This window comes from Cavia porcellus, unplaced genomic scaffold (genome assembly GCF_034190915.1).
Source record: "Cavia porcellus strain 051 isolate PalLab524CR breed Dunkin Hartley unplaced genomic scaffold, mCavPor4.1 scaffold_2, whole genome shotgun sequence".
Taxonomy (NCBI): domain Eukaryota; kingdom Metazoa; phylum Chordata; class Mammalia; order Rodentia; family Caviidae; genus Cavia; species Cavia porcellus.
Window position 1 is genome coordinate 147,151,817 of NW_026947485.1, and position 16,226 is coordinate 147,168,042.

Here is a 16,226-nt window from a genome sequence, read left to right on the forward strand (position 1 = left end):
TAAAAAGTCTTAAGGATGGTAAAACAAATAAATTTTGTAAATTTTCTAAATTATATATGAAAAAAATTAAATATTTGACTGACATAGTCAACTTAATCCTGCTGTTAGTAACAATGAGTTGCTAAAATCAGATGTCTTATTTTTAAGAAACAGACTTGTCAGCAAATTCGGGTTCTGAAATTTGTGTTAGTGCACAGTAAAGAATGCTTTCCAACTGGGTGCAGAGTGCAAAAAGTTTCTCGTTTCACATTGTTTCCTTATTTATAATGATCATGCTACTGCTACCCCCAGTGAACATAATAAAACTTTGCATGGATTTGTAACTATTTGGCTTATTGTAATTATTACTATTAATAGTCCACCAACTATTACAGTGAGTCTGTGTAATTTTGATTTAGATCTAGCCATTAAGATTTTTCTGTAGTAAAATATTTTTCTTTCCTTGTTATTGTTAGACATAGAAAGAAAAGTGCATACAGTATTTCCAATGTCTTCTTTCTTCTTCTAGGAATTGGCTACTCTATGTCGCTCTTGGGCCCTGCCATTGGCTATGTTTTGGGAGGACAACTGTTAAACATATACATTGATTTTGCTATAGGACAGAGGCAAGACAATTTCTTTCATTTTTTTAAATAATGCTAATGTCACAATGTTTTCATTCTACTTACTCGGAATGGCATGAGGGATTTTGGAGGAAACAAAACCTGAACACACACAGTTTTTGAATGATATATTACTTAGGCTTCCTGAATCAGTACTACAGTGTCTGTATTTATTCATAAATAAGGATGTACAATAGAGGAATCTGGTGAAATGAAATACATATATTTTAAAAAGAATTTGGTAACAGTTACATTTTCATGAGCTTTAATTATAGATAGATGGCCTGTAGTGTCTTGAAAGGCTGTGATTCTCAGAGTCAGTTCTCTGGTAGTTCTGACAGTGGCATAGTGATCCTAATTTTGTCACTTTAATAATAGCAACAGTGTGGTAATAATGGATAATATTTACCCCATACTCTTCTGCACATACATTTTTGTGTCAACACGCATCACATTGTTTTGTTTAATCCTCCCAGTAATCCTGTAAGACAGTTGATACCTACACATTAGTAAGTGGTCAACACATGACTTGAAGTAGAATATTTCACTCCCAAATCCCCCTTAGCCCCACTGAGTCACCTTCTTTTTTAACTGTAGACATCAGTGACCTTTGATGACGCCCCTTTTATATTTTACCATTAAAGGAGTTGACGGGTTATAGCTGCATAACCCTTGGCATGACCATGAGCAATGAATAAGAAAACATGTTCCTAGATATAAGACTTGTTCTTTCAGCTGTTAGTCTAGGTTAGTATTTTAAAGACTATTCACAGGTGTGCAGAAGCAGCTCTAGAAGCATGGAATCAGGTTTTTAAGAAATGACATTTTAACTTTGTTGGAGGAACACATGAGTTGTGTGCATGGTGTGTTATAGAAAGGACCCATTCATGTTAAAATATGTAAACCATTATAAAAACTTTGAATACATTACTTCAGCCTACATGTAAAGAGATGTTCTAGTGGAAGCAGAGTTTATGACCTTTTCACAGATCCGTGATTTGCTGCTGAGATGTGTTTTATGTAATACATACAGCAGAGGAGAAAATAAAGTAGCTAAAGGTAAAGAATTCTTAAGAATTCTATGTGTGTTTTCAAGTACTCATTATATTTACAGTTACTATTTAATATCTTAGACTTTTTGTCATATTTGTCAGTTTAAAATACTTTCTAAACCATTACTCTTATAACCCATTTAAGTGTGCTGTTATTTGAATCTGTATAATGACTTCATTAAAATTTTTGATGTGATAGTAATATTCTGCGACCTGCACTTGAGTTATAAACCGTAAGGTCCTCACAGCTGAGTTTTAACGGGCAAGACTGAGTTGACTTTTGCTTTTGCTTTTCTCTCATGTAGCATTGATGTCACTAAAGATGACCCTCGATGGCTGGGGGCTTGGTGGATTGGATTTCTTGTATCCTGGCTCTTTGCTTGGTCTTTGATAATACCTTTCTCTTGTTTTCCCAAACATTTGCCAGGTAAACTTGTTTTCTTTAAATTCAGAATATTTTATTCTAATTCTAGGCCACATATCATTTCCTACATGATGAATATAAATGAAATAGATTCACCTTGTTTTATAGAATCTGTTATTTTGCCTACACAAACATCAAATATCGATATTCATTTTAGAAAATTTTGAATAGCAATCTCAACATTTATTATGGGTTTTCTCTGTTTTTATTTAATAATAAAACTGTTCTTATCACTTCATTATTGCTTAGTAAATTTATTTATTATGTTTTATCTTGATTCTTGCTTTAAGTTTGTATGCAAGATGGAATATCTTTTAAACTATTAGTTTGTGTGACTGATTTCAAGGACCAACCTGCCTTAAATCATTCATGTTGTTTGTAGTTGAAAGTACAAGTCCTTTTATTTTCAGTTATCACCAGAGTTATGCCGTAGTTATTTTTTATCAAATTTCACTAATAAAATTTCAACATTAGTCTTATGAAGAAAATAATATCTGTACCTTTATATATGAGATCTTGCTTCTGCAACTAAAATTATTTGTAGAAATATTTATCTGTAGGTTGAAGGGATTTGTTTCCATTGATATTTGCAACAGAATAGATGGTTAATTATTGGAAATAGGCAAAATAAAACTTGACAAACTAGAAGTAGTAGATTGGACTCATCGATTTCTTTACACACTGGGCCATTCAGTTCTAATTCTGTATGTTGATTGTTTTCTCAGATTTACTCACAGTACTGTTATTAAAAATCTAAACGAGACCAGGGGTTTAGCTCACTGGCACAAGTGCCTACTTGGCAAGTGTGAAGTTGTGATTTTGATCCCTAGTACCATAAAAAAAAAATCAGAAGGAACAGATAGCAGGTATTATTTTATCTGTTAAGCAGGGAGCTCCTAAGCTCCTAAGGGAGCAGAGGAAAAAGATATACATATAGGGAAAATTTTTTAAACTTAAAATGGACAGAATATGCATTGGAAGAAAAAGTGTCTCATTTTAATATTTAGCCTGGTGGACACCTCCTTAGTATTGATGAATTCCAGCTCTAGCATGCCCTAGTGAGAAGCATAGGTATTTGAACAGTTTTGTTCACAGAGAGGAACATCCTTTGTGTTACAGGATTTACATATTCGTAGAAGTATGTTGTCAATGAGAAAAAATCATACCACCCTGCTATAAAGAAGGGTAAACTTGAGACATTTTTAGGTAAATGGGTGCACCTTCAGACCATGCTTTTAAATGAAATGAATTGGACTGTTTAAGTACTGCTTTTTTTCTTATGTGAGAAACCCAAAGAGTAAATAAGGACAAAAATCAACGATAGATGTTGGGAAGTAGGAAGAAAATGTTCAGATGGGAAGGGGAGGGAAGTGAGGGAATAGGGGTAAAAAAGTTAAAGAAGTGGATGGAAAAACATAAAATGAGTGAAATGATAGAGCAAGTAAGTTTACTGTATTGTAGGTACAGCAAAAGTTCAAGCTGAGAAAACTTCCCAGACTCATCAGTGTAAACGCAGTTCCTTATCACGTGTAGATCAGAATTTTGGGCAAAATATTAAAGATTTTCCAGTGGCTCTAAAGGTAAAATAAAACAGTTTCTGTGTTTCTCTGTCTCTTTTTCTCTTGTATGTACATATGTACACATGTATGTATGTAGAGAATTGCATACAAATAGCCATACATTCATTCAAGCACACAATATACATGCATACTTATACCCCATACAGATTTTTATAATGTATTCTTATTTGCTTACTTACTGCCATTCTGGGCTTATGTAAACTATCCAGTTTTTGTTCATTTGTTTTTTGAGATAGTCTCACTGTGTAGTCCAGGCTGACCTTGAACTTACTATGCAGACCAGGCTAACCTTGGACTCTCAGTGACCCTCCTGCTTCAGCCTCCATAGTGCTAGGATTACAGGGTTGTGCTGTCATACCTGGGACGTTTTTTTTGTTTTGTTTTGTTTTGAGCTTATGGTCTCACTATGTAGCCCAGGTACCTCAAACTTGCAGTCTTCCTGTCTTCAGTCCAGAGAGTACTGAAATTACAGGCATGCAGCACCACATGCAGCCAGATTACTTCATAGTGCTTTAGATGGAGATATTCTACAGTAGGAAATTGAAATTACGTGAGTTACTTTATTGGCTATATTAGTATTTCATGATTCTTCATTACCTTCCAGCCTCCCTCTCCTCCCATAGACATGCATGTTGTTTTGCTATTGTTTATAAGTTTAATTCCAACTACTCTTTATTTTCTGTTGTAAGATTTCTGTGGGGTTTTTTGTTTGTTTTGTGTTTTTTGAGACAGAGTCTCATTTTCTTGTTTAGGCTGGGCTTGTGTTCAGGCTTGTAACCCAGGCTCAGCTGGGCTTGTAACCCATGCTGGTCTCAAACTGGCAAGGATCCTCTGCCTCAGCCTCCCAAGTGCTAGGATTACAGGTGTGCGCCACTACGCCCAGCTAAGATTTCTGTTCTGTGAATTTTATAAATTCTAATTTACATTATCAGCAGTCATTAACCACTATTGCCTTTTTAAATTTTTTTATTTTTTTGTCTTTTTCGTTTTTATCAGTACTAGGGATCGAACTCATGGCTGCCTGCTTGCAAGGCAGGCGCTTATGCCGCTGAGCTAAATCCCCAGCCCCGCCTTTTTTTTAGTCCTTATGGCTTCCTGTGTAGGGATCCGTATTCTGAGTCAGGTCTCTGTGGGTGCAGCCTTTTATTTGTGGGTTAGGATATCACTTAAGTATTGAATGATAGTTCTGACCACATAAATACTTTTGAATTATTTGCCATTAATTTCAGCACTCTCTGGGTGTTGCTCAGTCCTTTTATTTAAAAGAGTACACTCTTTTTAAATGGCAGTTGGAAGTTCCACGTGTGTGTTTTTGTGTAAGTTTCATAAATTTTTAAAGTCTGTATTTGATGCTAGAAAATTTGCTGAGTTACACATAATAGATTTTGAGAAGTTTGTCTCTACAGCAGCTGTGTTGTAAGGGTGTCCAGCCTTAAACTCATCTGCTGTTCTTGATTACTGTGTCTTCATCGTGGAACAGAACGATGACTTTGATCCTTAAGTCCATTCCCACTGCGCTCCTGTCTCAAGTTCTTCATTTAGTGGACCAAGGAATTCAGACCCAATTTTAAAAATCACATAGTGGTACATTTGTAGTTGGAACATTTATAGTAAGTCTGGAGGAGACAACCTTTCCAAATAGGCTTTTGTCGCCCCCGCCTGGCCCTTTGAATCTGATAAAGGAAAAATCATTTGTCAAGTCCTTTTGCTGCTCTGCTAGTAATTATCCATGGCTAAATTTTTATGATCTAAAATGCTATAAAAGTTGTAAAGATGTTACATTGTGTGTTAGAATTTTTGCCATTTCACCATAGTGTCATTGGAATGCTGCTCTTGCTAATGTGATCGTAGTTATTTATTTGGTGAACTGTATTTTTCCTTTAGAATTTGATGAGGAACACTGTCTTTATATGTTTAATTCTGTCAACTTCTTCTGAAGCCTTAATTACTACTGGATTTGCTACATTTTTACCTAAATTTATAGAAAATCAGTTTGGGCTGACATCCAGCTTTGCAGCTACCATTGGAGGTAAAATGTTGCCTTTATTTTCATTTACTCTAATAATTTATTTTGCCACATTGAATGTTAAATATATGTGTATATATGTATAAAATCTGGATGTGCCACACCCTGAAATTTACACCTTATTGTGATTTTAATTTTCTGATTTTTTGAAATCAGACAGTTGATTGTATGAACTCAAGGAGACAAACCTTCCACACTAAAGAGAAATCTTAATGCTCATTGTTTAATTCTACTAAGCCCTTACTTGATGGACTCTTCAGTCATTTATGCATATTATTTCTCTGCTGGGCAAATACTTTTATGTGTTGTAGCCACATTGGGGTTTTGCTGTGATGCTTTCTCACTGTCAGGATGAGTTACTGAGCGTACTTGTGTGCTTCTCACTGTTTTTTTCATTAGGAGCTGTTTTAATTCCTGGAGCTGCTCTTGGTCAGATTCTAGGTGGTGCCATTGTTTCAAGATACAAAATGACGTGTAAATATGCCATGAAGTTTGCTTTGGTCACTTCTGGAGTTGCACTTGTGCTGACTTTTTTACTTATTTGTGCCAAATGTGAAAATGAGCCATTTGCAGGTGTCTCTGAGTCATATAATGGGTAAATATATTTCAATGCTTTTTCATATTAATATCAGAATAAGAAACTAGGTATCCATTTTAAAATCAAATGATGAGGAATGGACTTTGTAAAGATACTAAACTTTCAAAAAGTGTAAGAATGTCTGCGTGTTTAGATTAAGTAATATGTCTTCTTAGAGTTGTTACTGTGTATTCAGAGATTTATCTAAGAAACAGCTACCATGTGCTGTGCAGTGTGCTTGGCTTTGATATAAAGACTGACATAACAAAAACACTGCGTTTCAGAAGTTTGCATCTGCTGTGGTTTGAATTTGTTTCCCAGTAGTTTGTGTATTGGAAATCACCACAAAATTCAGATTTTGATGGTACATGGAGGTGAGGCTTTGGAGGTAATGAAAATTAGAAGTCAGGGGGGTGATACCCCCCATGGTGGCATTAGTGGCTTTATTAAATCGAGGAAGAGAAGCCAGGCCAGCCTGCTTGCTCTTCCTTGTATTGACCTCCTCCGCCAAGTGAACATAAACAGGCTTTATAAATGATCCAGTCTTGGGTATCTTGATACAGCAGGAAAAACAGACTATGACAACACTGTAGGGAAAATTTCACTTTATAGCTCTCTTTAATTAAAATTTAAGAAATGAAAATTATTCCCTGTGAAAAAATCGTCTTAATAGATAGTTTGAGAAAGACTAGAAGACAGATTAAAATAAAGACAGTCTTGGATGTTACTGTGTATTTACTTTAAAATTCAGGTTTTTCATACAGAAATAACAACTTCTTAGTAACTTGGCTTGTCCTGTAGAGTGTTTCTGCCTAAACTAGTTTGACTGTGTGTCTTTCCTTGTTTGTCTGCTTTGTTTGGCTTTGGAATCCTAAGCTGTGAGTAAGGGTTCATGCAGGAGAGTGTTGCATGGAAGTATATTTCAGAGTTCGTGGCATTGCTTTAATTATTTCGTCACATGGGCACGAAGCTGATGAGGGACGTGGTACTCCAGGCCCAGGACTCCATCGTTTTGTGTAATCCATCACTCAGGTGACATGGATGAAATGTAATTTGCTTGGAGATGTTTGCTAGTCACAGTAATCATGGGTTGTAGTTGCTATTCACATGCCTGTTGTCCTGCAGGTTAATGTGAGACTGAGTTTCGGGAGTAGGGTTTGGTTAAGCTCGGTGCTGGCTACTCAGCATTGTGGAATGCTTCCTCTGGCAGACCTCTGGGGCCGAATGTGTTCTGAAAGAGAGATTGGAAAACAAAACTGTGACTGAAGAACGACTTACATAACTGGAGGCTCTAGAAAGGACTGTGAAGTTCAAAAGAAGAAAAGCTTTTCGATTTTAGTTGATTACATTCAGGAAGTTTCATGACCCAAAGTGGAACTGTTTTAGGTATCTTTTAGAGCTACAAGGAATTTTCAGACATAAAGACTTGAGAGGAGACAAAGAGAGAGGGAACATGCTAAGCGTAGGGTATAAATGCTATCAGAAATGGAGTCTGGGTTGAGGTGTCAGCTTGCATGGGACTTGGGTTATGTATCTGGAGATAGAAAAGTACCTGCAAATGTTGACATGTAGATGAAGTTGTACAGACCTGACTTTTAACCCCTAAAGCTTCACCCAAACTTTTCCTAACAAACCACTTTCTCTGTATATTTGTTTCAGGAAGGCAGATAATCCTGAATAGTTTAGCACATATTTTATCATTTTATCACCCTGAATAACAAAGTAGGTGTCAGTCCATTTAGTCTTTTCTGGTTTCCACAAGAGTGAGTGAGCGATCTTTGACATCACAGAAGGGCAGGGAAGTGATGGTATCTGTGTAAGGTACTGGAGGAATGGATCATGAAGACGCATCAAGACCTGGAACTTAGAGATAGTGTTTAATATGCATATACGTTTCTTAGTGGAGGAAAAGCATACTCACATTCACCTGAGTTTATGTGTATCTATATGTATATTTATATCTGTGTGTTTATGTATGTGTATGTATATATTGTATATCTCTATATATGTTTATATACGTGTGTATATTGATAACAACAAGGTTCATGTCACAAAGTAGTATAATATTTTACATTAATTTATGTGTTATATTTAGATATAACACTAAATTCACTTGAGATTGTCTAAGCACATTTGCAGAAACCTATTATTTATTAAAACTCCTTGTTTGTTCTTCTGCTTTGATAATCTCTAGTATTTTGGCATCATACTTTGATAATGATGATTGGTGTTTGTACTTAAGACCTCAAAATATGAAATAGCAGTATTTTATGCAATGACTTTTTTTGTATTCAACTATAGGAAGAGTTTTATTGTTTATATGAGCTATTTGCTCCTTAAAAAAGCCATGTCTAGCAAGATTTTGCAATAATTTTAGGAAAATCTTTGCCTACTGCAGAGGCATAATTATGGGACAACAGTTTGAATTTCATTTTATTTTAGTTTTTTTGAGACAGCATGTCCCTATGCATTGCAGGCTGAAATTGAACTCATTCTGTAGCTGAGCCTGGCCTTGAACCTCTGGTGTTCCTCCTGCTCTGTCTCCCAAGTGCTGAGATTATAAACATGCTTCACCACGCCCTGCTAGTTGAGGTTTTATTAAGACATTAGTGTTTTAGTTTCACTGTTTTTTGACAAGCATTTATGTCTATATACATATGTATTTTTAAGTGTCAAAAGTTAAAATGCATAATTGCATAATTTGAGTGTAAATTATTACATTAAGATGAGACTCTAGCAATAGTTACCAACAGGCTATTGCTTTTATTTCTTTTTCCTTCAGAATTCCAAAGATTTATTTTTGGTTTTTCCTTCCTCCCTCTCCCTGTCTTCCTTTCCATCTCTTTTTTCCACCTTCCTTCTCTTTGTCTTCCTCTTTCTCCTCCTCCTCATCCTTCTCCTTTCTCCTCTCTGTCTCCCTGTCTCTATCTCTCTGTCTCTCTCTTGTTTGAATCCAGTCCTCAAGCATGGTCAGCCAAGACCTCTATGATTGATCTCATCTTTATTTTGTAAACTTTCCAGTGTGGCCTTAAACTTGTGATTTCCTGCCTCAGCTTCCTGAATAACTGGGATTGCAGGAATTTACCACCATGCCTGCTTCTCTGTCAGCTCTGGCTCCTTGTTTCTTTTAGATGTATTTTAGCTAGCACCCGGTTGGAGTTTGCTATGCGTTCAGTAAATCAGTAATGCCTGGGACCCCTGTGCTCTGCTCACCATTGTGTATTAGGCCAATTTTACCAAGTCTCATGGTTTCCACTGCATCTCTATGCAGACAGACACTAAGATTTCTAGCCCAGAATGATGACAAGCTCCTATAATCTCAGCACTTTGGGAGGCTGGGGCAGGAAGATTGCAATCTGGAGCCCATCCTGGGCATCTCAGTGACTTAGTGAGAGAGAACCCATCTCAACATAAAAAGAGCTGAGCACGTAGCTCAGCGTGAAGGCCCAGGACTGTGCAGACCTCTAGCTTCAGGCCAGTAGCCAGACCCAAAACTCTTAACCTCGGTGTGCATCACCTCCTCTTCCCCACCTGACTTCCTTCTCTAGCTGCACTGTAGGAGTCGCCTTTAACTTGTCCAATCTTCAGAGAGAGGGCGCTGATTAGGGATCCAGGTTTTTTTCCTCCAGTGTTTCCTGCAATCCTGCCTTGGGTTTAGCTTTCCTTCAGCTTGTCAGCACCTGCCCTCTGGGTGTCATCATTGGTCTCCTTCCTTCAAGCTGAAACTCTATACCACTTCTCAGATTATTTCTTTAAAATGAACATTTGAAAATAGAACTTTCCAGTTGGAAGATACTTCAGTGATTCCCTTTGCCAGTGGATCAGAGTTCATTGTTTTTAAAAAGGTCTGGGGGTCCCTGATCACTGTCCAGCAGTGTTTCTGCTCTGGCTCAGCGCTGTGCCTATTGCACCACAGGGCACCAGTCAGACCTCTACTTCGCTGCCAGGCTTTACTGAGGTCTCCTTCTCCTCCCCCATGGCCATGCTGGTGCTCACCCTTGAGGGTCATCTCAGGCAGCAGTTTCTCAGTCTCTCGTCTCCGGACTCTGACTTGTAGTGTCCTCTCTTGGTGCTTCTAAATTGTGCTTTGTGGATATCGGTAACCAGGATTTGCATGTTTGTAATCTCATTATCTACATACAGCTCTTCACTGGACTGTGAAAATTTTGAAGGTGTACACTATCTTATTCAGTCTTCTCTTTCTGTTACCAGTGTAGAGCCTCGCTCTGGTTCAGTGTGTGTGGGTGAAAGAGTGAATGAATGAGGCATGGGACAAGCACCTTTAATTAGAGTAATCCTTGCTTGGCATCATGAAGGATGTTGCTTCCGTTAAGAGGCAGAATGAAGCAACACTGGGAAAATTATATTTGGTAAGGAAATAAAAGTAACTCAATCTCTCTAGGCCTTAGTTTTTTCATTGGTAAGCTGACTAGCAGGAATTCAACCTTTGAGACTTAATAGTTTTCCAGCTTTCAAGGGATATTTGGCTGCTGTGATTAATGTGAGAGCTACTGACCTCTGGCAGGTGGAGGTGGGAATGCTACTAGATACTCACTGTCTGCAAACGCTGTGCCACTCAGAACTGTCTGGCATCAAAGGAGAACCTGCTTTCCTCACTTCCTCTGCTTTACATTATATTTCACTAGCAGACATCACTGTTGTTTTGACGGCCTGTCCGCCATAAGAAATTAAGCTTATGCACAAAGGCAGATCTGTGACTTCCCTTATGCACCGTGTGTAATGGTGTGACTAAATGAATGGCAAGATATTACACTGCTTCTGAACTGTCGTTCCTGGTGATGCCATAGATAACCTCACCTTCTGCTTTCTCTTATTTACAGGACAGGAGATCTTGGAAACTTGACAGCCCCTTGTAACGCCAACTGTAACTGTTTGCGATCTTATTATTATCCGCTTTGTGGAAGAGATGGGGTCCAATATTTTTCTCCCTGCTTTGCGGGTTGCTTAAACTACGTTTCAAACAGTAAACCAAAGGTAATGGGCCTGCTGCTTTACCCCTCATGAAGTCTTTGTGTATTTAGGATTGTCCCAATCCCTGTAGTGGAATTCTACACTGCCTATTTTTTTTTTTTCTGTGCCCCTCTTCCATTATGTAACTCAGTAGGTAAAGTAATGTGCATTAGTAGGTAATGTGATAGATATTTTTAAAAGTACTTGGTAGAAGCACTGTGGTATAAAAGACGTTAATAGCTGTCTAAGAATCATATGACAGTCCTCAGTCTATGAAATATGGGGTAAAGACATGGCATTTCTTTTCCCATTTGAGGATAAGTTGAAAGCTGTAAGAAAACATTTCTTCAGGAATGATTAAATGAAATAATCTATAAAATTACTAAAGAGTTCTTTCAAAACCAACATGGATGTACATGTGCATGAAATCATACACTTTTGTGTTCACACAGTATCTGTAAATATATGTATGTACTTATCTCTAAGGAGCTTGTGTATAATAAATGATTTAAAAGTTTATCTCAGGTTTCAGTCTTCATGCTGGGAGTAAACCAAAATGTGATAAACAGTGGGTTTTTTATTTCATTTTATTAGGCCAAATTATCTTAAGAATATTGAAAAAATCTATCAAAAATAGTGATAAACACAGATTAGCATGGTAGGTGCAGTTTTAATCTGTTTTCTAAAGCGTTATGCTTCTACTTTATCAATAAACATACTGCACACAATGTGGGAACTCTGACCTGACCCCTGCCTTCTGGAATCTGCCCCTTACACTAGGAATTTGGCAGGTGTTATAGCTTTGAACGGCAGCCAGTCCCTTTAGTTCAGGGTGGAGAGGTTCCTTTTGGTGCACACACTGTGGAAGCTTCAGTCCTTGTATGGTTGGTCAGCTTCGAGGCAGAGTGGTGTGGCGGAAGAGAGCTGCGTATGGCATGGCATTCGTGGTAACCACTGGTGGGCAACTCTGCTGTAGTAACTGGTAAGTGTCACTTTAAGGATAGTTTGCTTTCAGTTAAGTAATTCAGAGAAGTCACATAAATTACGGTTAGTGAAATTGTAACAGTGGCTGCCTTTTTTTTTCTTCTGGTAATGAAAAGAAAGAATGTTATCAGGAAAACATTATTTGAATAATTATGGTTGATGGCAAGTTGAGAATGTGTGAGCTCATATAATTGTTAAGAGTCTCATCAACTTGTTTTGGAAGTCACAATGGTTACAAGTTGAAGTAATGGCTACAAAAGTCTCAAATACAAATGATTAAACTGCATTCTTGAATTTTTTAAGGTTAATTACTGTTTCTCAGAGTTACTTCCTATAAACACGTTCACTGTGTTTATGTCTCATATTTTTCAGAGGTATTACAACTGTTCCTGTATTGAAAAGAAAGCAGAAATAACATCTACAGAAAGTGTGAGCTTCGAAGCAAAAGCAGGAAAATGTGAAACTCACTGCACAAATTTGCCTGTCTTCCTTGGCATGTTTTTTGTTACTGTGATCTTCACCTTTATGGCTGGTACTCCTATAACTGTGTCCATACTGAGGTATGTATGCGTTGTGAAATTTTCATTCCCTAAGACAACATGTTGAGTGCAAAGAAAATTAACCCAGGGGTTCAGCTGGGGCTTATAGCGGCCATCCAGCCCTTAAAAATAACATGATTTCTCTGTCATTAGGAAAGCTCCCTCACAGAACCCCAGATGTTTGGAATTTAATGAGATAGTCTGTGTGTGTGAAGGTGCCATAATAATAGTGCCTGTCTGGTGTGTGCGTGGAGCTAGTTTTTCTGATTATTTCATGCAGCTTCAGTGGTGAGCTGGAGTTAGGTACACTGTAGTTGAGTTTCATGAAAATTAAATGTACTCCATGTAACCCAGACTCAGAATGGCATGCATTCTACCCTAAATACTAAGAGCTTTGACAGTAAGTCATCCTAGAAATGAGGATAATCAAAAAGAAGCCGGCAGTCTAGCTGTTAGCCAGGGTTTTATATTTTCAGATGTTCTGCTTCTATACTGTTTTAAAAATATTTCCTGTGTGCCCATCCATAAACACTGTGGTCTTTCTGTATCTTTCCTAAGGGCTTTTCCAAAACTTTTACTGTATTTTGTTTTCACTTCCTTTTCATATATTTGAAAATGAAAAGTTCTATGAATTCAACTCTAATACTATTAAATAATTAACATTAATTATATTATATGGAAATGGAAGCTATTTAGGGAAAATACTTTTAAAATTTTCATGTTTGAAAATTATATAAATCGCCTTTCAACTAGTTGACTCTCACAACTTTTGTTGGTTAGTACCCTGCCTCCTTGATCTTTGGTGATCATTCCTTAAAGAATGATTTTTGGATCAGAATGAGCTTCAGGAACTGTTTTATGTTGTTTCAAAGTTATACCTTTATCTCGTAGATAGGATTTCAATGTCAAAGTTAAGTAAGTGTTAGAATTATGTGGTTACAACTTAGGTTAATGGCAGTAGCTAAAAAGACACTATTTTTGGTATAAATACAAATATAACTGTTTTCAGATGGCAAATAAAATTTTTATTTTTTAAGGAAAATTTTGAAATAAATATGCAGTGTGACATGATTACCACAATGAAGCTACTGTATATATCCATCACCTCACATAGTGTGTGGGTGTGTGTGTGTGTGTGTGTGTGTGTGTGTGTGTGAGAGAGAGAGAGAGAGAGAGAGATAAGAACATTTAAAATCGACTCCTGGAAGATTTCAACTCTAATACAGTGTTACTAACCACAGTCACCAAGCTGTGTATTCCATCTCCAGGGCTTACCCTGCAATAACTGAAATGTTTACCCCTTGACATCAGCCCAGTTCTTTACCTTCGGCTCCTGGCAATCTTCATTCTACATTCAATTTCTATGAACTTGATTGCTTTAGTATCTGCTTATGACTGAGATTAAGTATTAGTATTTTGTCCTTGTCTGGTTTATTTCAGTTGGCATGTAATTTTATATGTGTATCCATGTTGTCAAAAATGCCAAGGTTTCTTTTTCTTTTTGAAACTGACTAGTATTATGTACCACATTTCCTTTATTCATTTACTAATGGACACTTAATTTGATTCCATATTTTAGCAATTGTGAATAACACTGAAATGAACATGAGAGGGTATAAGTATTCTCCCCCATATTGAGTTTATTCTCTTAGATATGTACTCATGGTTGAGATGCCGGATAGCAGGATAATTCTGTTTTTAATTTTTGAAGACTCTAGACTCCCTTCTATAATAGCCATACCAATTTACATTCTTTAAACAATTTTCAGTGGTTCCCTTTTCTCTATACCTTGCCAGTATGTGTGGTCTTTTGTCCTTTTTGTTAATAGCCAGGTAGCAGGTGCGAGGTGATATTGATGGTTTTGACGTACCATTCCCTGATGAGCAGTTATGATTTTACATAAAAAATCATTGTGGAGACTAAAGTCAAGGAACTAAGGAACTTTACGCTTATGCTTTTGGCAGACGTTTTATAGATTCAACTCTTATGTGTAAAGACTTTAGTCCATTTTGAGTTGATTTTGGTATATGTTATGAGAGAAGGGTCCAAATTTATTCTTTTGCTGTAATTATCCAGCATTTACTATTTCACTTACTGGTTTATTAAGGAAAGTCTTCTTTCTGTACTATGTATTCTTTTTTTTTTTTTATCAGTACCAGCAATCGAACTTACGGCTGTGCGCTTCTATGCTGCTGACCTAAATCCCTAGCCCTAGTACTATGCATTCTTGATACCATTGTCAAAAATCAATCGCATATAAATATGTAGGCCTATTTTTTGTCTCTCTGTTCTGTTTTATATATACACGAATATATATATATATATATATATATATATATATGTCAGACCTATAGTCTTTTGATATCCATAGCTTTGTACTATATTTAAAAATATGTTAGTGTGATGCCTGCATCTTTGTTCTCCTTGCTCAAGATTCATTTAGCCATTTTAGGTCTTTTGTAGTTGTATATGAATTTTAGGACTGTGAAAGATATTATTGGCATTTTGACCTAGAAGGTATCAAATCTGTAGATTGCTTTGTGTAGTAGTGGAATTTTAACAGTGTTAGCTTTTCCAATGCAAGAAAATAATATGTCTTTCCATTTATTTGTGTCTTCAATTTTTTTTATTAATTTTTTTAATTTCAAGAATTTCTCTTTTGTGAGTTAGATTTATTCCTAAGTATTTTATCTTTTGATGCTATCATAAATGATATTGTTTTCTTAGTTGCTTTTTTGATATTTTACACAATGCATAGAAACACAACTTAATTTTTGTTAATTTGTATCCTGAGTATTTCTTAACTAGTTTTCTGGCGGAGTTTTTAGGGCTTTCTGTATGAAAGTTCATATCATCAGGAAACGAAGGCTATTATTTTTCTTCCTTTCCAACGTAGATAGCTTTTATTTCTTTTTCTTACCAAATTACTTAGGACAGGAATTTGGGTACTATCTTGAATGGAACTTGTGAGTCTAGTCATCCTACAGTAGCATGGTAACTTACACTAGCAGGGTGCTGGAGTGCATCAGCTCTGTATCTAATTTATTGACAGGTTTTATGAAAACCTTTTGGTCAGTTCTTGTCAATGAATGTCTTTTCTCCTTTACCTTTGTTAAAATTCACAGGGGTTGGTGACTCTGTTATTTGCAGTATTTTAGTTTTGATAGCATTTTTCTTCTCTTATAAACCCAGAATGATTAAACTAATTTAAGGTCATATAAATAATTTTCTGTCTTTTATATGCTCAAAATTTAATTTGGCACCAAAATGCTAAACTGATAAAGATACAAAATTGCTCAATGAATAAATGTACAACTTTCTTGTCTCATTTTTGTATATTTCCAGATGTGTTGATCAGAGGCAGCGGTCTCTAGCATTGGGAACACAGTTTATGTTGCTTCGGTTACTGGGTGGGTATGCCAGTTTATATGATGCAGTGTTAAGTGTTGGATATTTTGTTTCATTAATGT

The 16,226-nt window shown here is 36.5% G+C and overlaps 1 protein-coding gene across 3 annotated transcripts in view; it reads left to right on the forward strand.

Moving 5' to 3' along the window:
• The window catches only part of Slco4c1 (solute carrier organic anion transporter family member 4C1), a 64,041-nt gene that overhangs the window by 40,579 nt on the left and 7,236 nt on the right, over positions 1-16,226 (forward strand). For all 3 annotated transcript variants that reach the window (XM_063245523.1, XM_063245524.1, XM_063245525.1), the window contains 8 exons: positions 509-605; positions 1,960-2,081; positions 3,540-3,658; positions 5,543-5,687; positions 6,084-6,279; positions 11,103-11,256; positions 12,589-12,776; positions 16,102-16,166. In XM_063245523.1, the coding sequence (XP_063101593.1) occupies positions 509-605; positions 1,960-2,081; positions 3,540-3,658; positions 5,543-5,687; positions 6,084-6,279; positions 11,103-11,256; positions 12,589-12,776; positions 16,102-16,166 (1,086 nt within the window). The remainder of the gene's footprint in view (positions 1-508; positions 606-1,959; positions 2,082-3,539; positions 3,659-5,542; positions 5,688-6,083; positions 6,280-11,102; positions 11,257-12,588; positions 12,777-16,101; positions 16,167-16,226) is intronic.